General features: G+C 39.9%; 1 protein-coding gene across 1 annotated transcript in view; it reads left to right on the top strand.

Moving 5' to 3' along the window:
- Positions 1-18533, top strand: part of SMCHD1 (structural maintenance of chromosomes flexible hinge domain containing 1) — a 100728-nt gene that overhangs the window by 46377 nt on the left and 35818 nt on the right. Inside the window, exons 18-28 of the mRNA XM_075270624.1 lie at positions 1331-1408; positions 2204-2323; positions 4982-5123; positions 6772-6868; positions 7076-7148; positions 8926-9065; positions 11776-11910; positions 12544-12771; positions 14544-14692; positions 16183-16271; positions 16681-16799. Coding sequence (XP_075126725.1) covers positions 1331-1408; positions 2204-2323; positions 4982-5123; positions 6772-6868; positions 7076-7148; positions 8926-9065; positions 11776-11910; positions 12544-12771; positions 14544-14692; positions 16183-16271; positions 16681-16799 — 1370 coding nt within the window. The remainder of the gene's footprint in view (positions 1-1330; positions 1409-2203; positions 2324-4981; positions 5124-6771; positions 6869-7075; positions 7149-8925; positions 9066-11775; positions 11911-12543; positions 12772-14543; positions 14693-16182; positions 16272-16680; positions 16800-18533) is intronic.

Genomic DNA, 18533 nt, shown 5'->3' with positions numbered 1-18533 from the left:
CCCTCCCTCCCCCCACCACAGTCCGAAGACCACATGCCCCTGTGTTACACAGACAAACTGTTAGCGCTCAGCCTCAGTCTTCTTCATCTGCTAATTTTGAATACAGGGCTTATGTTGTGTGAGGGTGTCTGAGCAGCTTCTGTGTTAGATACGGCTGAACGGATGTTGCTGAAATGTACAACAGTTCTCTCCTCTCCCCCATTCGAGACAGAACAACAGATTCTCCGTTGTACTCACTGAAACTCTACAGCCGATATACTCCTCTTGGCCACACACAGCCTGTATGTTCTGTAGTCTCCTGATCTTCTATGAGACTCAATTTTCTTCAGTGTTCACACTGTCCGGCTCCTTCCTGTTTAGCCCCGCCCCCAAATTAGTGTGTAGCTCCACCCACCACATAGCGTTATCCTATGGGACAGCTGAAGGGCCTGTGATGACGTCATCAAAGGTCCTCAAAGGTAGTGTGTGTGTAAATTTGTGCTTAACGGTAGTGACGTCATTTACCGGGATAAAAAGTAGCCTATATTTTAATCAGGGTTCCTATGTATCTATATGTCAAATCCGTTCAGCCATTTTTGCCTGATTGAGTAACAAACACACAAACATACAAACTTTCACATTTATAATATTAGTAGAATTTAAGTTTTTAAACCAATCTGAACACTGGAGAGGGGTGGGGGGTTTATATAGACCAGTGTTTCGTAGTTTTAACAGTGTTGGAGCAACATGCATCAAATGTATTGTAGATCAGAGATTTTTATGCAAATGGCTTTTCCATTCTGGTGTTATTTCAATGTTGAGGTGTGTACAAGGAGCTCTGGACAGGGCCAGGATCTGCTACTTTTTGCTTGGAGTAACAGAATGAGTACTACCACGTCACTTCAGCATGATCTAAACAAGGCTATTCGTGTGCAAATTTCTGACCAAACTATCAGAAAGAGAAACCATGAGAGCCCAATGCTTGGTAGTGGGACTTGGGCTCACAGTTCAGCACAGTGCATATCAGCTGGTATTTCATTGTTAGCTAACCGTGTTAAGGGCTACATGTAATACATCATTTCTACTGCAGTTTTGTTGCAGGGTAGATTTGGAAGAGTTCTTGCAGCTTTCTTTAGTGATAACATGATCACCAGTGGTTCCAGCAGCTACACCTCTGCATCAATGGGGTGATTTCTGAAGAAAGGAACTTATTCTAAGTGGGCAACCCCTGTATAGGATACTTTTTAAGAATTATGAATGCCATCACCTCTACTGTAAAATAATGTAGCAGCTGTAATAGTAAACACAAATTTCGATCTCTTTACAACTTATGTTTTGATTTCTATTGAAGCGCCAAGTGGGGATAAAGAAATCATTTCTCATATAAGTCAACATGGAGGAAAATGGCCATACTGGTTTAAGAAAATGGGTAAGTTACTTAATATGAATATCTCTTTGATAGTTTCTGTACATTACAGCATTCAGAAAGTTGTTTGTTGAAATACATGAATTTAATTAAAAAGTGTCTTCACCGCGATAAACCCCTTTAGAACGTCAGATTGACATTCTATTTCACTACTTGGGACTTAAATAGGTTTTCCAGCCTAATGTTATTGATGAAATATATTATATTAACTTTAAAAGAGTTGTCCAGACAAAAATGGACAACCCTTTTAACGTTTAAATAAGCTGGGGGCACTGAAAAAATTTAATAAATAAAATAATGCATACTCACCTGTCCCCGTTGCTCCAGAGTCCTCACACGCCTCCTGGTTCACACTAGGACAAGTTGAGATTTTCTCTGCAGGGACAAATGGTCACTGAGAAAAAAACTGACATAAATATACATATTCAGTTTAGAGTGCATTCACATCAAGCTATTTCTACATCCGTTTAGCAGATTCACTTATGCAAACGGGTGCAAATGGCCATTCCGTTACATACAGATCAGCATAAATAAAAAAAAGTATGGTATCTTAAATTTTTGGTGCCCTTCAAAAATAGCGGAGGGAAAGCAGATCAGCTGTGTAACCCCCACCCCCTTCCCCCTTCCATCTAATTGCAAACTTGTGAAGGACTCGCTTGTAAGATACACTTCCTATGAAATAATCCCAAGGCGCGTATTTGTAAACAGTTAAGTTGCTTGATGCATATTAGCATGAAATTTTGAAGTATTTTCTTTTGTGACTTATCGTTTCTTTTTTTCTGTGATCTTATGTTTTAGAGAACATTACAAAGCTTGGTGATTATACCCTGAAACTTCAAGTCGTGTTAAATGAAAGCAATGCTGATAAATATGGGGGGAGAGCTCTTCCTTGTAAAAAGATAATGTTCAAGATTGTGGGTAAGCATTTGTGGCTCTTGTTTGTTGTTTGCATTGTTAACATACAGCATATTGCTTTTTTGTATCGGTGCTCCCATTTTGATTGAAATAATGTTTGAAGCTGTTTTTCATAACAACGGTGATTTTTGCTCATTCTAAAGACTTTGGACACCTTAGGGAGAGTTCAGATGGAGTAACGTGCTGCGTGATGTGGCACGTAGACGCCGCGTGAGCTTTTGCAGGCAAAATAGCGCCGCATATACGATCCACGCTCCCATTGATTTCAATGGGAGCGTGAACGGCCCGCTAAAGCTCACGCGGCGTCTACGTGCCATATCATGCGGCACCTTACTCCGTGTGAACTCACCCTTAAAGGGATTCAATCATTGGAGCCCGTGCACACTGAGTTTACGTGCGCGCATTTTAGGTCAATGGGACTGCTATTTTCACACGTGTATTCTATACACGTATATTATGGTAAAATGCGCGCACGTAAACTCCGTGTGCACGGGCCCTTAAAATACAATTTTTTTTCTCCCTAACATGTAGGAATAGCCTTAAAGAGGACCCTTCACTATTTTGAGGACATGTGGTTTAATATACATGCTAGAAAGCCGACAGTGTGCTGAATTCAGTCTGTTTTCACGATCTGTGCCCCAGGTGAAGAGCTATCGGTGCTGGTACGGTAGCTCTTCAGTGTCAGAAGGGCGTTTCTGACAGACAGGAACACCCTTCCTCACAGTAGCCTCTATAGCGCTGAACTGTGAGAACGATGAAGAACGCCCCCTCGCTCTCCTCACTGTATTCGTCCATAGACGAGTACTGGGGGGGGGGGGGGGGGCGCGCGTTCCTCACTTCTCAGCGTCATCGCTGGGCAGCAAGCAATGCACCCTCTCACAGTACAGCGCTAAAGACGCAGCTGTGAGAAAGGGCATTCCTGGCTGACTGTCAGAAACGCCCTTATGACAGTGAAGAGCTACGGTACCTTCACCGGGGCACAGAAAGGGAAAGCCGATAGTGCTCTGAATTCAGCCCACGGTCTGCCTTCTAGCGGTGTATTAAACCGCATGTCCCCAAAATGGTCAAAGGTCCTCTTTAAGAAAGGCTATTCTTCTCCTACCTTTATATGTCTTCTCCGTTTGGTAGAAATCCCCTTTTTCGTCTGTATGCAAATGAGTTCTCTCGCAGCACTGGGGGCGTCCCCAATGCTGCGAGAGAAATCTCCAGTGCCACCTCTATCTTTGTCTGGAATGGCCTCTCCCTATGTTTTCTTCCAGTGCTGGCTTCAAACTGTTTACCCCAGCTTAAGTGGCCACAGGAAAATTGCCACAGGCATGCGCAGTCTGCTCTGCCCGAGGCGCAGCGACAGAGCCAACTGCACATGCCTAGAAGTTTGAAGCCAGCGCCGGAAGAAGATGCAAGGAGAGGCCGTTCCAGGCGAAGATGGAGACTGTGCTAGAGATTCCTCTCTCAGCATTGGGGATGCCCCCAGTGCTGTTTGAGCGATTGGGCCCGCCCCCAGTGCTGCGAGAGAACTCATTTGCATACAGATGAAAACAGATTTCTACTGAACGGTGGTGTGAAGAAGACATCTAAAGGTAGGAGAAGGATAGCCTTTCTTAAGGCTATTTCTATGTGTTAGGGAGAAAAAAAAAAACATTTTTATGATTTAATCCCTTTAGACATAATTTTTTTTTACATTGAGGTTTACCTCAAGTTGAAAAGCTGCAGGCTACTAACTTCACTCCATCATTGATTTTGAGGCAAGCTTCACACCAGCATCTCCTCTGCTTTGTTCATGTTTTTGGGGAACTCTTGGAGCCCAGCGGATCCCATTGAGTGTATTGGGTTCTGTCAGTAGTCCATTGTTTTTAAACTGAAATTAGCAGAAGAAAAAGTCCTCTGTGCGTGATTTTTTTCTTCTGTCAACTTTCAGCCAACACTGAAGACTTTAGCATAGATGTGAATGTAGCTGCAGACCCTCAATATGGAATTTGCAACTTGTTTCTATTTTCAGACTTTTCTCATGTCGATATGTCTCTCCAAGTAATATATGCTAAATCTGAGTCCTTTGTCCAGGATGCTCCTGGCTTCACTAGTTCCTGTTGACAGCCCATTAGTTGTCTCCTCTCCCTTGTCCCCTTAGGAGTCTATGATTTCTCTCTCCCCCCACTCCATCTCTATCGATTCTGCTCCCGGTGCACACTCTCTGTCCACTAATATACAATTTTCTTCTCCCTATCTACAGTATCATTAGGTACACCCTGTGGGATCTTTCCTCCTTTTTAAAGACTTGAATGCTTTTCTTCCTCTCCACATTCTGATCTGCTGTATACATCCTTCCATCCCCTCCCTTCTGGTGTATATATAGCACTAAGCCTGTGAGAGAAAAAGGGGTGTAAAGCAAGTCAGCAAAGTTGGGAGCAGTATGCAGTTCTATCTGTGTTGATGGCAACATGGTAGCTAGTTATTTACAGAAGTTGCCCAGATTCTGTAGCAACAGAATGCTAGGAAATATTTAATAGAGAGTATTTAGAAAGTTGTTTTTTTCTATCTCATTTCATTGGGGACACAACACCATGGGAATAGAAAAATAAATATATATCAGTGCAAGGTGTCTATACTCTTCAAGTTTCATGAAAATTGACCATTAAAATCATATTTATTTATTTTTTCAAGAGGGCAAACCATTTAAATTTTTTCTTGGACCCCTGGAACCAGTTCAAGTTGGGATACCATTCAATATACCCTTAAATGTGCAAGATGAATTTGGTCACTCTACACTGCTTCCGGAAGATATTCAGCCAGTGTTGGAGGGGAGGTATTAACTAAATGTGTTTTTATGCTTTAAGTCTAGCCATGTAAACAGTATTTTTCATTGTTAAAGCGGTTATCTGGGCCTCAGGGGATTTCTTAAAAAAAACAAAAAACAAATCAGCATTTCTCTTCTGAAATCCAACACTCAATTTCAGCTTTTTCCCATTAATGTTTGATTGAGTTGTAGTAGTGTCATCACGTTGATATATGAATGCCAGTCACGAATCTCAGTCACATGCGGCTGTTGTGATGTCACTACTGCAGCCCCTTCAACAAACTCTAGTCTGAGAAACCTGGATAACCTTTTTTAGGGTAAAGCCCTTTGTGGTGTAAATGCCACTGTTTGGCTCTGGAGTTTCACTCTCCAGTTTTCTAGTGAATCCCATCCACACATTGCAGAAAAATACCTATAGGTATAATTGAGGAAAACTCTGCAGACTTTCTGTGAAAATCTCAAAGGGAAAAATGGCAATGCTTGGGGCCTTAGCCTTAAAGTGTCCCAACTTCACGGCTAGTTACAAGATCGTCCAGCTCTAGTTGTAATTTATGTTTTATTTATACATCTCAAAATTGTTAAATGGTGCAAAATATCCTGAACTACCTGGCAGTGCCAAAGGATTTAAATTTTTTTAAATCACTTATCATTGATTGATTAAAAATGCAAAACCTTTCCTTAAAAAAAAAAGAAAAAAATCCTTATGTAAGGGCACCCTGAATAAGTCCTGTGGAAACCCTTAGGTGATTAATGGGAATCACCTATTTAGTATCTAGTAGATAAGGGCGCATTCACACGGCTGAGTTTCAGCCGTGAAATTCAGTCTGTGTGTTGGCCTGCACCTTAAGTTATACTGCTAGTAGTCCCTGCCTCCCAGCGACATACTGTCCTGTACTGTAATCAGTAGGGAAAACTGTTGTGTAAATGCACTATAAGGTTAGGGTTACACTATTTTGCTGAAGAACGCTGTAGTTTTTGGCTACAGTAATGCCTAGCACATATCACCACTCAATTGAGAGCCTTTAATTGACTGATTGTCGGCAGAGAGGTGAAATGCATCGTGATGTGCTAGGCATTACTGCAGTTAAAACCAATATGTGGTTATTCAGCAAAAATTAAAAAAAGCACCATGTAAACCCAGCCTTAGGGCAGGCTAGCCATATAATCTGTTCACCTTTTTGTTACTCTCCTGCACACCTCCTGGGAAAAAGAAATAGGACTACAGCCAGTACACTATCCAGAGCTGAATTTCTCTGGCACTTGGCTTCTTATTGAGTTTCTAGAATTTCTCTGTGAATTTTCTGCCCTTATTATACCGATGAGGAAAACACCGGTGTTACTGCTGGTATATTCGACATGCTGTGATTCTCTGATGCAATTTTTTTTCTGCAACGAGTGGTTGGGATTATCCAGAATCTCATTCACTTTACAGGTACAGTGCATTTTCACAATGTAGAGCTTTCACCCTTAGATTGTTTTTCCCCTTTTTTTTTATTAGTTTGTCTACAGTGTCCGGTCATAAGCAAACTTTGTGTTATATCTTGGTTTGACTTTTATGTCCATTTTAGAAATGTCTGTTTTTATTTTATTGTACTATAGTTAGTCTGACAAGAGTTTCTTTTAAGTAGGACAATTATTTAGTTTTTTTTCCTTATAGTGGTCTAAACATTGACTATGAAGAAATCAGCACAGTGCCACAATTATGTATTAAGAGAGTCACTGTTACAGGACAAGTGAAGAACTGCCAAGGCAAGGTAACTAGAACCTTTTCTCTAACTACCTGAAGTAGTGAAAATACAGTAATATTTATTGCATTCTGTATTAACTGCATATTCTATTTGAATGTGATGATAGTAGTATTTTATTAATGTTGTAGCTTTGGAACATTTTTGTGCATTAAACATATGAAGGCCAAGTTCCTCATATTTTAGATTTTGTTCTATGGGTTTGTCTCCCAACAGAATTTTACATTGAAGGTTACATTGCCCGGTTTAGCAGAAGACAGCCAGACTACGAAGATAAAGCTATTGCCTGGTATGTATAGCTCCAGATTTTTTTCTCCCTCCCTCATGATTTCATAAATATAAAATTGTAAGGCTCATGGTGTGGCCACCTAATATTGAACTATTATACACTTTAAAATCGAATCACAGCCACCAGCTGCATTAAATTTCTCTGTAGGAATTCAGTTAAGGATGGTACCACATGATGTATCTGATTGCGGCTATAGCCACATCTAGTCCCCAGTGTTTTCACTTCTTATTAAAGGGGCTCTATCAGCAAAATTATGCTAATAGAGCCCCACATATGCGTGAATAGCCTTTAAAAAGGCTATTCAGGCACCGTAAATGTTATAATAAACCCTGGTCCCGTTTTTAAATAAAAGCATTAAAACATATATGCTAATCGTACCTGAACGTGCACCATGGGCAGGGATGCACGGTGCGACTTCAGCTTCGGGCATGCCTACCTCTTCTGTCTTCTTGTAGTGACGCCCTCTGGTTCCGTGTCTTCTTCCGTCTTCTTGTCTTCAAATCCCGCACCTGCGTAGTAGCGCTTCCCTCCGGAGCGCTACTGCACAGTACACTCGCGAACTGCCATTAAGTAAAATGGCGAGTGAGTCTGCGCAGTAGCGCTCCGGAGGGAAGCACTACTATGCAGGCGCGGGATTTGAAGACAAGAAGACGGAAGAAGACACGGAACCAGAGGCGTCACTACAAGAAGATAGAAGAAGTAGGCGTGCCCGAAGCTGACGTCGCACCGTGCATCCCCGCCCATGGTGCACGTTCAGATAGGATTAGCATATATGTTTTAATGCTTTTATTTAAAAACGGGACCGGGGTTTAATATAACATTTACGGTGCCTGAATAGCCTTTTTAAAGGCTATTCACGCATGTGTGGGGCTCTATTAGCATAATTTTGCTGATAGAGCCCCTTTAAGGCTCCATGCACACAACCATAGTTGTTTTCAGTATACTATGCACACTTGCGGATAGTATAAGGACCCATACACTCATCAGTAGATTTTACTGATCAGTATCCGGGCTGTAGAATCTATCTGCAAATTATGGAATAGGACCTCTTCTTGTCAGTATTTGCAACATATCTCACAGATACAAGTGTTGGGAAAATGCAAGTCCTTTTGCAGATCTGTGATTGCGGATGACGTACTGATACAATACAAACATGTTATATGCCGATATGTTTTTGCAGACAATAAAAACAATTACAATTGTGTGCATGAAGCCTAAATGCAACAGTAATTTATTTCATCTGTATCATTAATGGTCTCACAGCAATGACTCACGACCATCAATTAAATAAAGCTGAAATTAATTGGTCTTCCACTTACCGAGAATTAAAATCATCTGAGGCCTGGACCAAATCTGTCATGTGTCACCATCCGAATAGATTTACAGTTGGGAATTGCAGAAGGGGTTTATGTACACAATGAACTGGGTGATGCAAAAGACAGCACGTTGCTAAGATATTCATTGGTCTGTAAAAGGAGATCTGAATATCTTCTTGCATACTCTCCTATTACCGATGCTTCAGTGTCCACCCGGGGCGCGTCCCAATGGTTCTGCCCCTGCAGCTTCTTCCAGGCTTGTTCTGGAGTTCCGCTGAAGGTTTGCTATGGGATAAGCAGGAAGTGTAAAAAAAAAAAAAAAAAAAAAAAAAGCCCTGGATGATGAGTGTGCAATGAGAGGACCGCTAAATCCAATAAGTTGCTTGTAAAGCATACTGCTGCATGAATTATGTTTAACTTTTGAAGATTAATTTTTTTAATTAACTTTTTAATTTTTGTAGGGCCACCCAAACAACTTAAAGTGTTCCCCGATAATGATGTTCTTATTATTGACAATGGTCAATCTTTTCCCTTTCGAATTGAAATTCTGGATGAAGTAAAAAATACTGTCGCTCAGCCTAAGCTAATTGTTCAGTGTAAGGTGAGTATCGGCACATAATTGCCTTTTTAAGAATAAAAAAAGTACCTAAACCTTGACTTCAGGTATAAAATAAACAAAACAGAATACAGCCTAACTTCAGCAAAAACAAAATAAATACCTGCACTAGCTAAACAGAACTGATAACCTAACTATACGTGTGGCATACTTCGAGCCACACAAAAAAAACAGGCACAATATCGTCTCACCAGATTCTGGGTTACAGGACAGAACCATACACCTCCTTTCACCTCATGGAACTGCACACAATGGAGGATCTTCAGCCTTTTGTGGCCCAGTAATGAGCCAAGGATTTACATCTGGGCTGAGGCCTACTCCAGATCCACCCTGGACCACACATATGTCAGAAACCTGGGTCTGATATACCTGGACTCCAGCACTCTCCCTGTTGCCTTCTCACATATGCTATTCGTTCCAACACATAGTCTTCCTATGATCTACATGTGTCCTTTAAAACATTTGTTCAGGTTTTATGAGGCAGGATATATATATATATATATATATATATATATTTATTTATTTATTTATTTTTTTTTAAACTCGTTTTATTGAGAAAGTATATAACAAATTACAGTACAAGAAAAATCAAGGCATAAGAGATGGCAAAGGGTACACAATCCAAAGCAACCTTGGACCAAATAATCTTGTCAAACAGAACAAGAACGAAAAACCATGTTGCAAAGTCCATATTAGTAATTGAAGGCTTGCTAAAATCACCCAGTAGAAAGTCCTAATCCAGAAAGTCGAGAGAGGTATCAATCTCCATCCAACCTGCAGAGGACGAGAGTAGAAAACGAGAGACAACAGAAAAACATGCACAGGAACATACACATTACTCCAAATGCAGTATAAGCATGGACCAGCGTCACCCCTTGATCATCTAAGGAACAAGTGCATTCAGGGCAGAGCGAAAAGAATGGTCAGTATACAGTGTCAAGGGAGAGTCGCACCACAAGTCCCAAACCTTACAAAATTTTTGAGGGCAGCCTCTGCCTTTATATACCATGTTATTATACGGGACAATGGAGTTCACCAGCTTCCGCAATATGGGGAAGGAGGGGGGCCTGGGAGCCATCCATCGCAGGGCAATCGCCTTCCTGGTTAAGAAAAGTAATTCCTGTAAAAAGATACATGAGTGGTGCGGCCATACCTCTTCATCTAAAACACCGAACAGACAGGTAAGAGTGAAATCGGAGTGAGAAGTATATAAGATAACAGGCCTACGACCTCGGACCAGAAACCTTTAATGATCAGACACTCCCAGATCATGTGCCAAAAATCAGCATATATACCAGTACATCGCAAGCACCCAGGGTGTCTCAACCTTCCCATTTTGTGTAAGCGTGCAGGAGTCAGATAGCTTTGATGCTGGATGTAAACTTGTATCAGCTTATTATTAGTAGCAGGGGAAACAAACTGTGCTGACTCCAGAAGATCAGAAAAAGTATCGTCTGTGAGATCAGGGATAAGAGTGCGCCATCTCGGTAAAGCAGGGGTTTCCAAACTAGACATCTTAACCCGTATTACCATAGATGGTCATACAATGTCAAGATAAGACCTTGAGGACCCTGGGAACGGAGCACCCCTATAAGAGGATACGCTGAAATGGTTACACTAGGTGAGGGGAACTGTGCAGAAATAGCATGCCTGATTTGGAGAAATCTATAGAACTGGGAACGGGGGATACCAAAATGAGCACTTAGGGATTCAAGAGTACAGAAAGCCAGGATACATTTTTAGTTGGATTAAAAATCATAATAGACTGTTATTTCAACAGAGGCATCTTGCCCAGAAACATTTACTTCATGTTAAATGTTGCTTTAACATTTATACAATTAAACATAAATTTTGCTGACCCATGCACATAACTTAAGCCAAAATCACAAGGTCTAAAATGTTAATAATGTTAACAAAGTTCCCCTCTGCAGACTCTATCTCTAATTGTAAGTAGCCCCTGAACTTGCTGCTATGACATCTTCCATCTCCTGGGCACTCACCATTGGAAGAGTATAGAAATACCTCAAACCTTTATTTCAAACATCCATGTAAAATACAATACGGGAGGAGGCACGCTTGGAAGAGTTGAGCTTGAAAAAGTGCTACTAGCACGAAAACGGCTGTCGCTCTCCTCTCCCAGGCGTGCCTCCTCCCGTATTGTATTTTACATGGATGTTTGAAATAAAGGTTTGAAATATTTTTATACTCTTCCAACAGTGAGTGCCCAGCTTTTTCTATTTTCTGGACTGTATATGGACTTTTTTACTTGCTGTGAGCACGACCAGTGAAGTATATGGAATTTACCCCTGACCTCCCATAGCATAGTTTGTATGCATGCAGTAATGCCACCTCATCCTTTACATTTGTTCTTTTTAAACAACCTGACCAGTATGCAATAATATGTGGTGGAGCTGAAAGTCTAAAAAAAAAAACGTCACTCAGCTCAGCTTTTCCTGCTCTACAGCATGAGGCTTTCAGACAGGACTGCATATTCTATGTGGCAAGTTCCTTTTATGTATATACTATATGTTCCATCATTTTTAAAGAAGCAGTATATACTACCTCCACTAAGTGACATCTAAATAAGCCTACAGTTCAGTTATACATGTCTAATTGTTTATGTTCTACTTGTTGCACACATTTTACTGGCTGCAATGCCTAATTTATTTTATTTGTATTTATCTTTTCACCATAGTTTACTGGAGCTCCAAATCTTCCTGTCTACCGGTTGGATTGCAGTGCTACCGGCAGTGGCATTTTAACTGGTCCTCCTATTAAAATTCAAAATATAAAGAAAATGCAGTCATTGAAAGCAAAATTTGAAATACAGGTAAGTATACTAATATTGAGTTGACTTTCTAGGGCCACTTTAAAGGGCTTTTTTTGTGCTTATAGATCATCAATTGAAGATCAGCATTGATCCAATAACCTGCAATTGCGCAGATTAGCTGTTTGAAAAGATCACAGTGTTATATTGCACATCTGATATTGCAGCTCAGTCCCATTAACTTAAATGGAACTGAGCTGCAAACAGGCCATGAGACCAATGAACATGACCAATGGACATTAGAGATGAGCGAGTACTGTTCGGATCAGCCGATCCGAACAGCACGCTCGCATAGAAATGAATGGACGTAGCCGGAACGCGGGGGGTTAAGCGGCTGGCTGCCGTCAAAGCGGAAGTACCAGGTGCATCCATTCATTTCTATGGAGCGTGCTGATCCGAACAGTACTCGCTCATCTCTAATGGACATCACATAGTCTGTGAAGTGAAATCGTGAAATAGTCTTCCACTAGGTATTAGATCATCAATATTAAAAAGTAAATAACCCCTATAAGGCTTGCACATTTCTGATTCTTGTTGTAGTGAACCCCTACATCTTACAAGCCTACACCCTTCAAAAGTAGTTTTACACTAATATGATTATTTTTAAATTTGTACTATATTCTCCTATGATTATAGGGCTGCAAGGATGTTAAACCTGTGGAAAAATCAATAAAACTGCAACCAAGCACCAACATTGCTAATCTCAAGATATACATAGTGGAGGGTGAAAAAGCTATTCACATTAAAAATGATGAAGAGATCCAGTGGATGGCGGGAGATCTCATTCAGAATCTTATCTTTCAAATTTTTGATGAGGGGGAAAGAGAAATCCTCATTACTTCAGAAATTGCTGATAAGATCAAGGTTAGTAGTTTTTCTTTTTTCTTAGAACTGATTTGTTTTATTTTGCTGTTGTTGAGTTGAGTAACTACTTTTTGTGTGTCTGCATATATATCTGCCCATACAAAAGCTCACACTATAAGGATCTGAAATTAATGTAACAATAGGCCATAAATAAAAAAGAAAAATCATGGCTAATCCTTTTCATAACTAAAATATACAACCAATGAATCTTAAGAAAAAGTTCCACAAAGATTGACCAATTATGCAAATTAGATGTGCTTTCCAAAAAAACTGTAAGAAAGCGTATATATATATATATACCTCACATGACTACATTCACAGTTAAAGTGAACCTTTCACCACCTCGGCCAAGACCATCTCTTTGCATTTTTTAATAGATTTTGCTCCACTGATGCCAGCACAGTTGATTTTTTATTTTATTTTTTCTTTACACCACTATTCTCCCGCTATAAATGCTGTTAGTTTTGGTGTCTCTTATGCTGTTTATGCTCTGTAGTGTTAGGCAGGAGCAGGCAAAGGGGTGTGTTTCAGGACAATAAGGTGAATGGTGTGAGGGTCCATTCACACAGAGGAAAATGGTGAGGAATTTGGAGTGAAATTTCAGCGCTGAAAAAAAAGCCTCCCGTTGACTTCAATGGGTTCCTTTTTCTGCTAGCAAATTCCACGCCAAATTCCTCACCATTTTCATCCGTGTGAATGGCCCCTGAGAGCTCAGAATCACACGTCCACTGCCCTCCCGACAGTACTGATCTTAAAGGAGTTGTCTGGTGAAGACTTCTGCCACAAGGAAACAACGGAGCAGCAGGACCGGACCATGATAGGAGGCACAGGAGCATTGGGGATAGGTTTGTTTTGTTTTGTCTTTTTCACTTCCCCAGGCCTAATTTAAAAAAAAAAAAAAAAAAAAAGTAGCCTGAACAACCTCTTTATGCAGCATATAAGACACCAAGATGTATGGCTCAGGAGTCTCTAGTGTGCTGAAATCAATGGAGTGGCACTAAGAACTGGATTTGCTGGAGGTGGTGAAAGGTCTTTGCGATTAACAGAATTTTCCATCCCTCAATTGATAATTATAAATCTCTAAGCCTAATTTATGTGATAACTCAGGCCGCTTTCAGGTTGGTGTTACATGTGCTTTGTTACTTACGCATTGTGACCTCTGATGTTCCTGTGGTTCATCATTACCGCAGTTAGAGTGCCGTAACTGGATTTTTTTAAAAAAAAAATTTCATGGTGACAGTAAAGTGGCCAAAAATGTCTTTTTTGACTGGTGGAACTTTTCCATCAGAAACTCTCTGTTTTCATTTGGGACGTGTACGGCATATCCATGGGATGTGCAATAAATGCTTGATGGGTATGGGCCCCACCTCTAGGATATTCTCAGTGGGGAATCTACTAGTTCACGGCTATAAGTAGAAAGATGGTCGTGCGTGTGTGTGCAGAATCCTAAAATTTTGTTATTGTTAATTCTTTTATTTTTAATCTTGCAAATGTATTATTGTATGTTTTGTGGGCTAAAGATATATATATATTTTTTTTTACAAACCTTTTAGGATGGTTTATGACCAGATCAACGTTCAACTTTGAACGTAATCTTGTTGCTGGGAGAGTATACATATCAATTAACAATTTCTATATTAGGAAAGGTTTCAAGTTTGTTCTTTTAAATTCTGTTTTTCTTAATTTTTTATGATGATTCAAGGACATTCTGGTTCTGCTTTAAACTGGAAAATGTATATTATTAATATTTGTATCTTACTTCCTCCCAACAGGTTAATTGGACCCCAGAAGTTCCCAGGGAGAAGCTGCTAAATGGAATGTTGCCTAATGTTAAAGTGCCTACTTTAGTTACTAACATTCAGTATTGCCAAGTGACTTTTCGTGATGATAATGTTTCTCTGGAGACTGCATTCACTGTGAAGTATGTTCTGCTGTTTTCACCATATATTTTGTTGTAAAAAAATATTTATACAGTTCATAAGCTAAAGAGAACCCCATAACCAGGTTTGGGGCTCTAAACCAGGGGTCCCCAACCGCCGGTCCGCAGACCAGTACCGGGCCACGGGGCATGTTGCACCGATCCGCGTACCGGTTGCGAGGAGTCAGCAGCTTGGTCGGGATAAGGTGAGCAAAGTGCGGCGTTGATCCGTGACCCACTGTATGTCCGGGAATCTAGTACTATGCAGGACATGTAGCGGGTCTTGGCTCCACCCCGCACTCGCCTACCAAATTTTGGGCAACTTCTTCTTCTGTTTACACTTACTTCCTGCCTCCATAGTATCCCCTTGACATCCTTTGATGTCTTAATCATACCACTGTCGCAGCTCTCTATGCATCTCTCTGCCATGTGTTCCACTGTGGAATGCATGCGCTACTTCCGGTCGTCGGTAATGCAGATACCGGAGGTGCTTTTCTACACCCCCATGCTTAACCCCACCGCCAACCACACCCCTTCTTGCCCCCACCGGGCCATAGAAAAATTGTCTTGCTGAAACTGGTCCCTGGTGGAAAAAAGGTTGGGGGCCACAAAACAATGATATGTCCTTATGTTACTTGGCTTAGTTGCCCCAAATCGGGTAATCTTAGTCCCATCCAACACTTTGTCTAGAATTTGACATCTTTTAGAGCGCGTATTTAGTTACGTGCAAGTATATACAATGTACATCTTGGTGCACGCGTCGGGATTATCTGCAGCAGCGACCTGTCTCAACTATTATTTGATTAAGCAGGAAGTGTAGTGGGACATGAACACCATCAAAATGGCAGCAACAGTGTATCGGGGGTTAAGTTATTTTGTTCTTTTAACTCATTTGCAGGCCCCTACTGCACATTTTTATACAATTGCGAAATCTCTTTAATCCTTTTTTTGCCCTCCTAACTGTACAAAATTTTTGAAATTTATTTATCATTTAATTTAAAGAAGGAACAATTTGCATTTTGTGGAAAGGGCGAAGTGATTTTGTTTAACTTTTTTTTTTTTTTTTTTTTTTAAACACACAATGCAATACAGTGTACGAAATGAGAAAAGTACAGAGTATCGATCAGTACATACTGTATAGTAAGACATCTTTGGTTTGGGCAAATCAGGATAGAACCATATTGTTACAAGTGTGCAAGAGTGTATTGAAAACGTCCTTCTCACTTCATCAGGCTCTGTTATATACACTAGTGACAGTGTGATGTACTGTATTCACTACTATTATGACTTCTCTGTAAGACTATGTTGCATGTCTGTTACATATACATCATATGTCCCTCTTTTGGCATGAATGTTAACAATAAGAGAGTCTGATGTCTCTTCACCAGCTTAGCTGTGGTCTCTGACAAAAACTTTGGAGAGATCCTAGTTTACAGTGTTTTAGTAACACTTTTTTGAGTAGTGATATATTTTTTTTTTATGAATGTTTTCAGACCTATTCCTGATGAAGCAAAATGTCTGAAATGTAAGTTAAAAGGAGACAATGTTGTCCGCCTTGGTGAAGAACTAAAGAGTGAAATTGGTGAGTGACCTTTTGGAATATTAGACAGAATGTTTTTTTACCTAAAACATGACATGTTATCCTATACTGTAAAAATAAATTCTGTTAGGCTTGAGCTGATGGTCTCCTATTATTATTTCCTACCCAGTACTACAGTTTGAATAGATGATTGCTGTTTACAGACACATGCACCGTGCACATGTGGCTGGCAGAGACTCTTTTGCACACAGATTTTTTTTTTTTTTTTATACAACTCCCTTGGATCAGAAAGTCTCTTGGTTAGTTAGAGTAGCCCTACTCTGTTCTGTGATGTTATTTGATAGTACAGGACCTCTTGAAATGTTTAGTCATCAATATTCAGTAGCTTTTTCTTGATTTATGAATCCATTTCTGCTATATTATCACTAGTTTTTGCACTTTCTATTTTCAGAATTGGTATTAACTGACCAGTTTGGAAATCAAATAGAAACTTTGACACCTTCATGTCTTGAATACTTGGGTGTTTCTGGAAAAAACCTTGAAAAAGAAAAAATACATAAGACTTTTCAGGTATGTTTTTGTAAAGATCATGTACCAAGATAATTTTGTAGATTTTTTTTCTCTATGATTTACTAGTAGTCATTATTTTCTAAGGTTTGCAAAATCAAGCAGTTTACTTAATGTTACGTATTGGAGGATTTTCTCTTCCGCCTGAACAGTAAACAAGCATGGCCAATGAAAATGCCCATCGTAGTTTTTACTTCAGTGTATGCAGATGGAAGGGGCTCTGTCTGCATCTGTAATTCTTGTGACATTTAAAGGGGTTTTTCAGCAACTTTACCTGCTGTCTCTTCTACTCTTTTCTATATTCTTCCACAAACTGGTGGGCAGTTTTTAATGTTTGATAAACAGGACGTTATGAGGAACCTCATTGGAGATAGACACCTCCTTTACCTAGAAAGACTATTTATTATTGTTTCTAAAAATCCACTGTAAATGTAGATCAAATAATATGCACAGTAAGGGCTAGTTCACACGGGGACATGGAGTAGGATTTTGACAGCGGAATCCATGTCATAATCCTCCTCCATACAATGTTAGTCTATGTAGACTGCTAGTGTTTTTTTTCTGCTAGCAGAGAAAAAGAAGCGACATGACCTTTCTTCAGGCGTTTTCCGCCTGAAGAAAGCAATAGAAGTGAATGGGAAGTGTTTTTTACCGCGTGTTTTTTTTTTTTTTTTTTTTTTGTTTGTTTTGCAAAAAAAGCGTCACGTTTTTTTTTTTGTTTTTTTTTACAAAAAAAAAAACGCGGTAAAAAAAAGCGACGCCTGTTCTTTTAAAGGATGGGAAAACTGCCTGGAAGCGTTTTTTCCCAAAAAAACGCTCCACAAAAAGTGTGCCAAGGTAAAAAAAATGCTTCCTAATTAGGAAGCGGTTTTTTCCAATACCAAAATAAGCCACACGTTATTTACGTGTGAACTAAGCCTAAATGTATAGAACACTTAGGCAGAGTTCACACTACCATTGAATTCCATTATAAAGATATCCGTTAAAAAAAAAAAACAGACACCTATCATAATAGACATTTATCGACACTAACTAAATGTTAATGTGTCCGTTTTTTCAACTGATCCATTTAATGGATCAATTTAAAAAACAGGCACACTAGCATCAGTTAGCGTCAGTTACTGTCAGTGTCTTGGGTTTTTTTTTTTTTGGGGGGGGGGGGATGTGAAGAGTTATACTGCCTGTTTTTTTTTTTTCTTCTTCTGTTTTCTGGGCATGCTCAGAAAAGAAAAACGGACACAAAATAACAAACAGTAACTGATGGCTATCAGTTAATGTCTGTTATAAGTCCATTGCCCATAGACTTCAATGTTAACTTGTCGTTCGTCAAGAATCCATTTTTTCAAATGCACAAAAAAGTCCTACATGTAGGATTTAACTGTCTACTTGAAAAATCCGACATCTTTGTAAACAGACACTTAAGGACTCACACGGACAGTAAAGGACACTGCTTGATGTCCTATTTAAAATAATGCATATTTGTAAATGGACACAGCTAATGTCCGATGCTAAAATCTTGTGCGGACATTAGCATCGGACACTAGCTGTCAGACACCGACGCTAGTGTGAACTCAGCCTAAGATGGATAAGTGCATCGGTCTTTGCCACCGGAAATCTGAAATTAGCTTAAAGGGGCTCTATCATTGGGAAAAGTAATTTTTAACGAAGTACATCCTTGCATAGCCTTTAGAAATGCTATTCCACACATACCTTTTGTATGTAAATTGCCTCAGTGGT

Source organism: Leptodactylus fuscus, chromosome 4 (genome assembly GCF_031893055.1).
Source record: "Leptodactylus fuscus isolate aLepFus1 chromosome 4, aLepFus1.hap2, whole genome shotgun sequence".
NCBI lineage: Eukaryota > Metazoa > Chordata > Amphibia > Anura > Leptodactylidae > Leptodactylus > Leptodactylus fuscus.
This window is presented reverse-complemented; position numbering and strand designations above follow the sequence as displayed.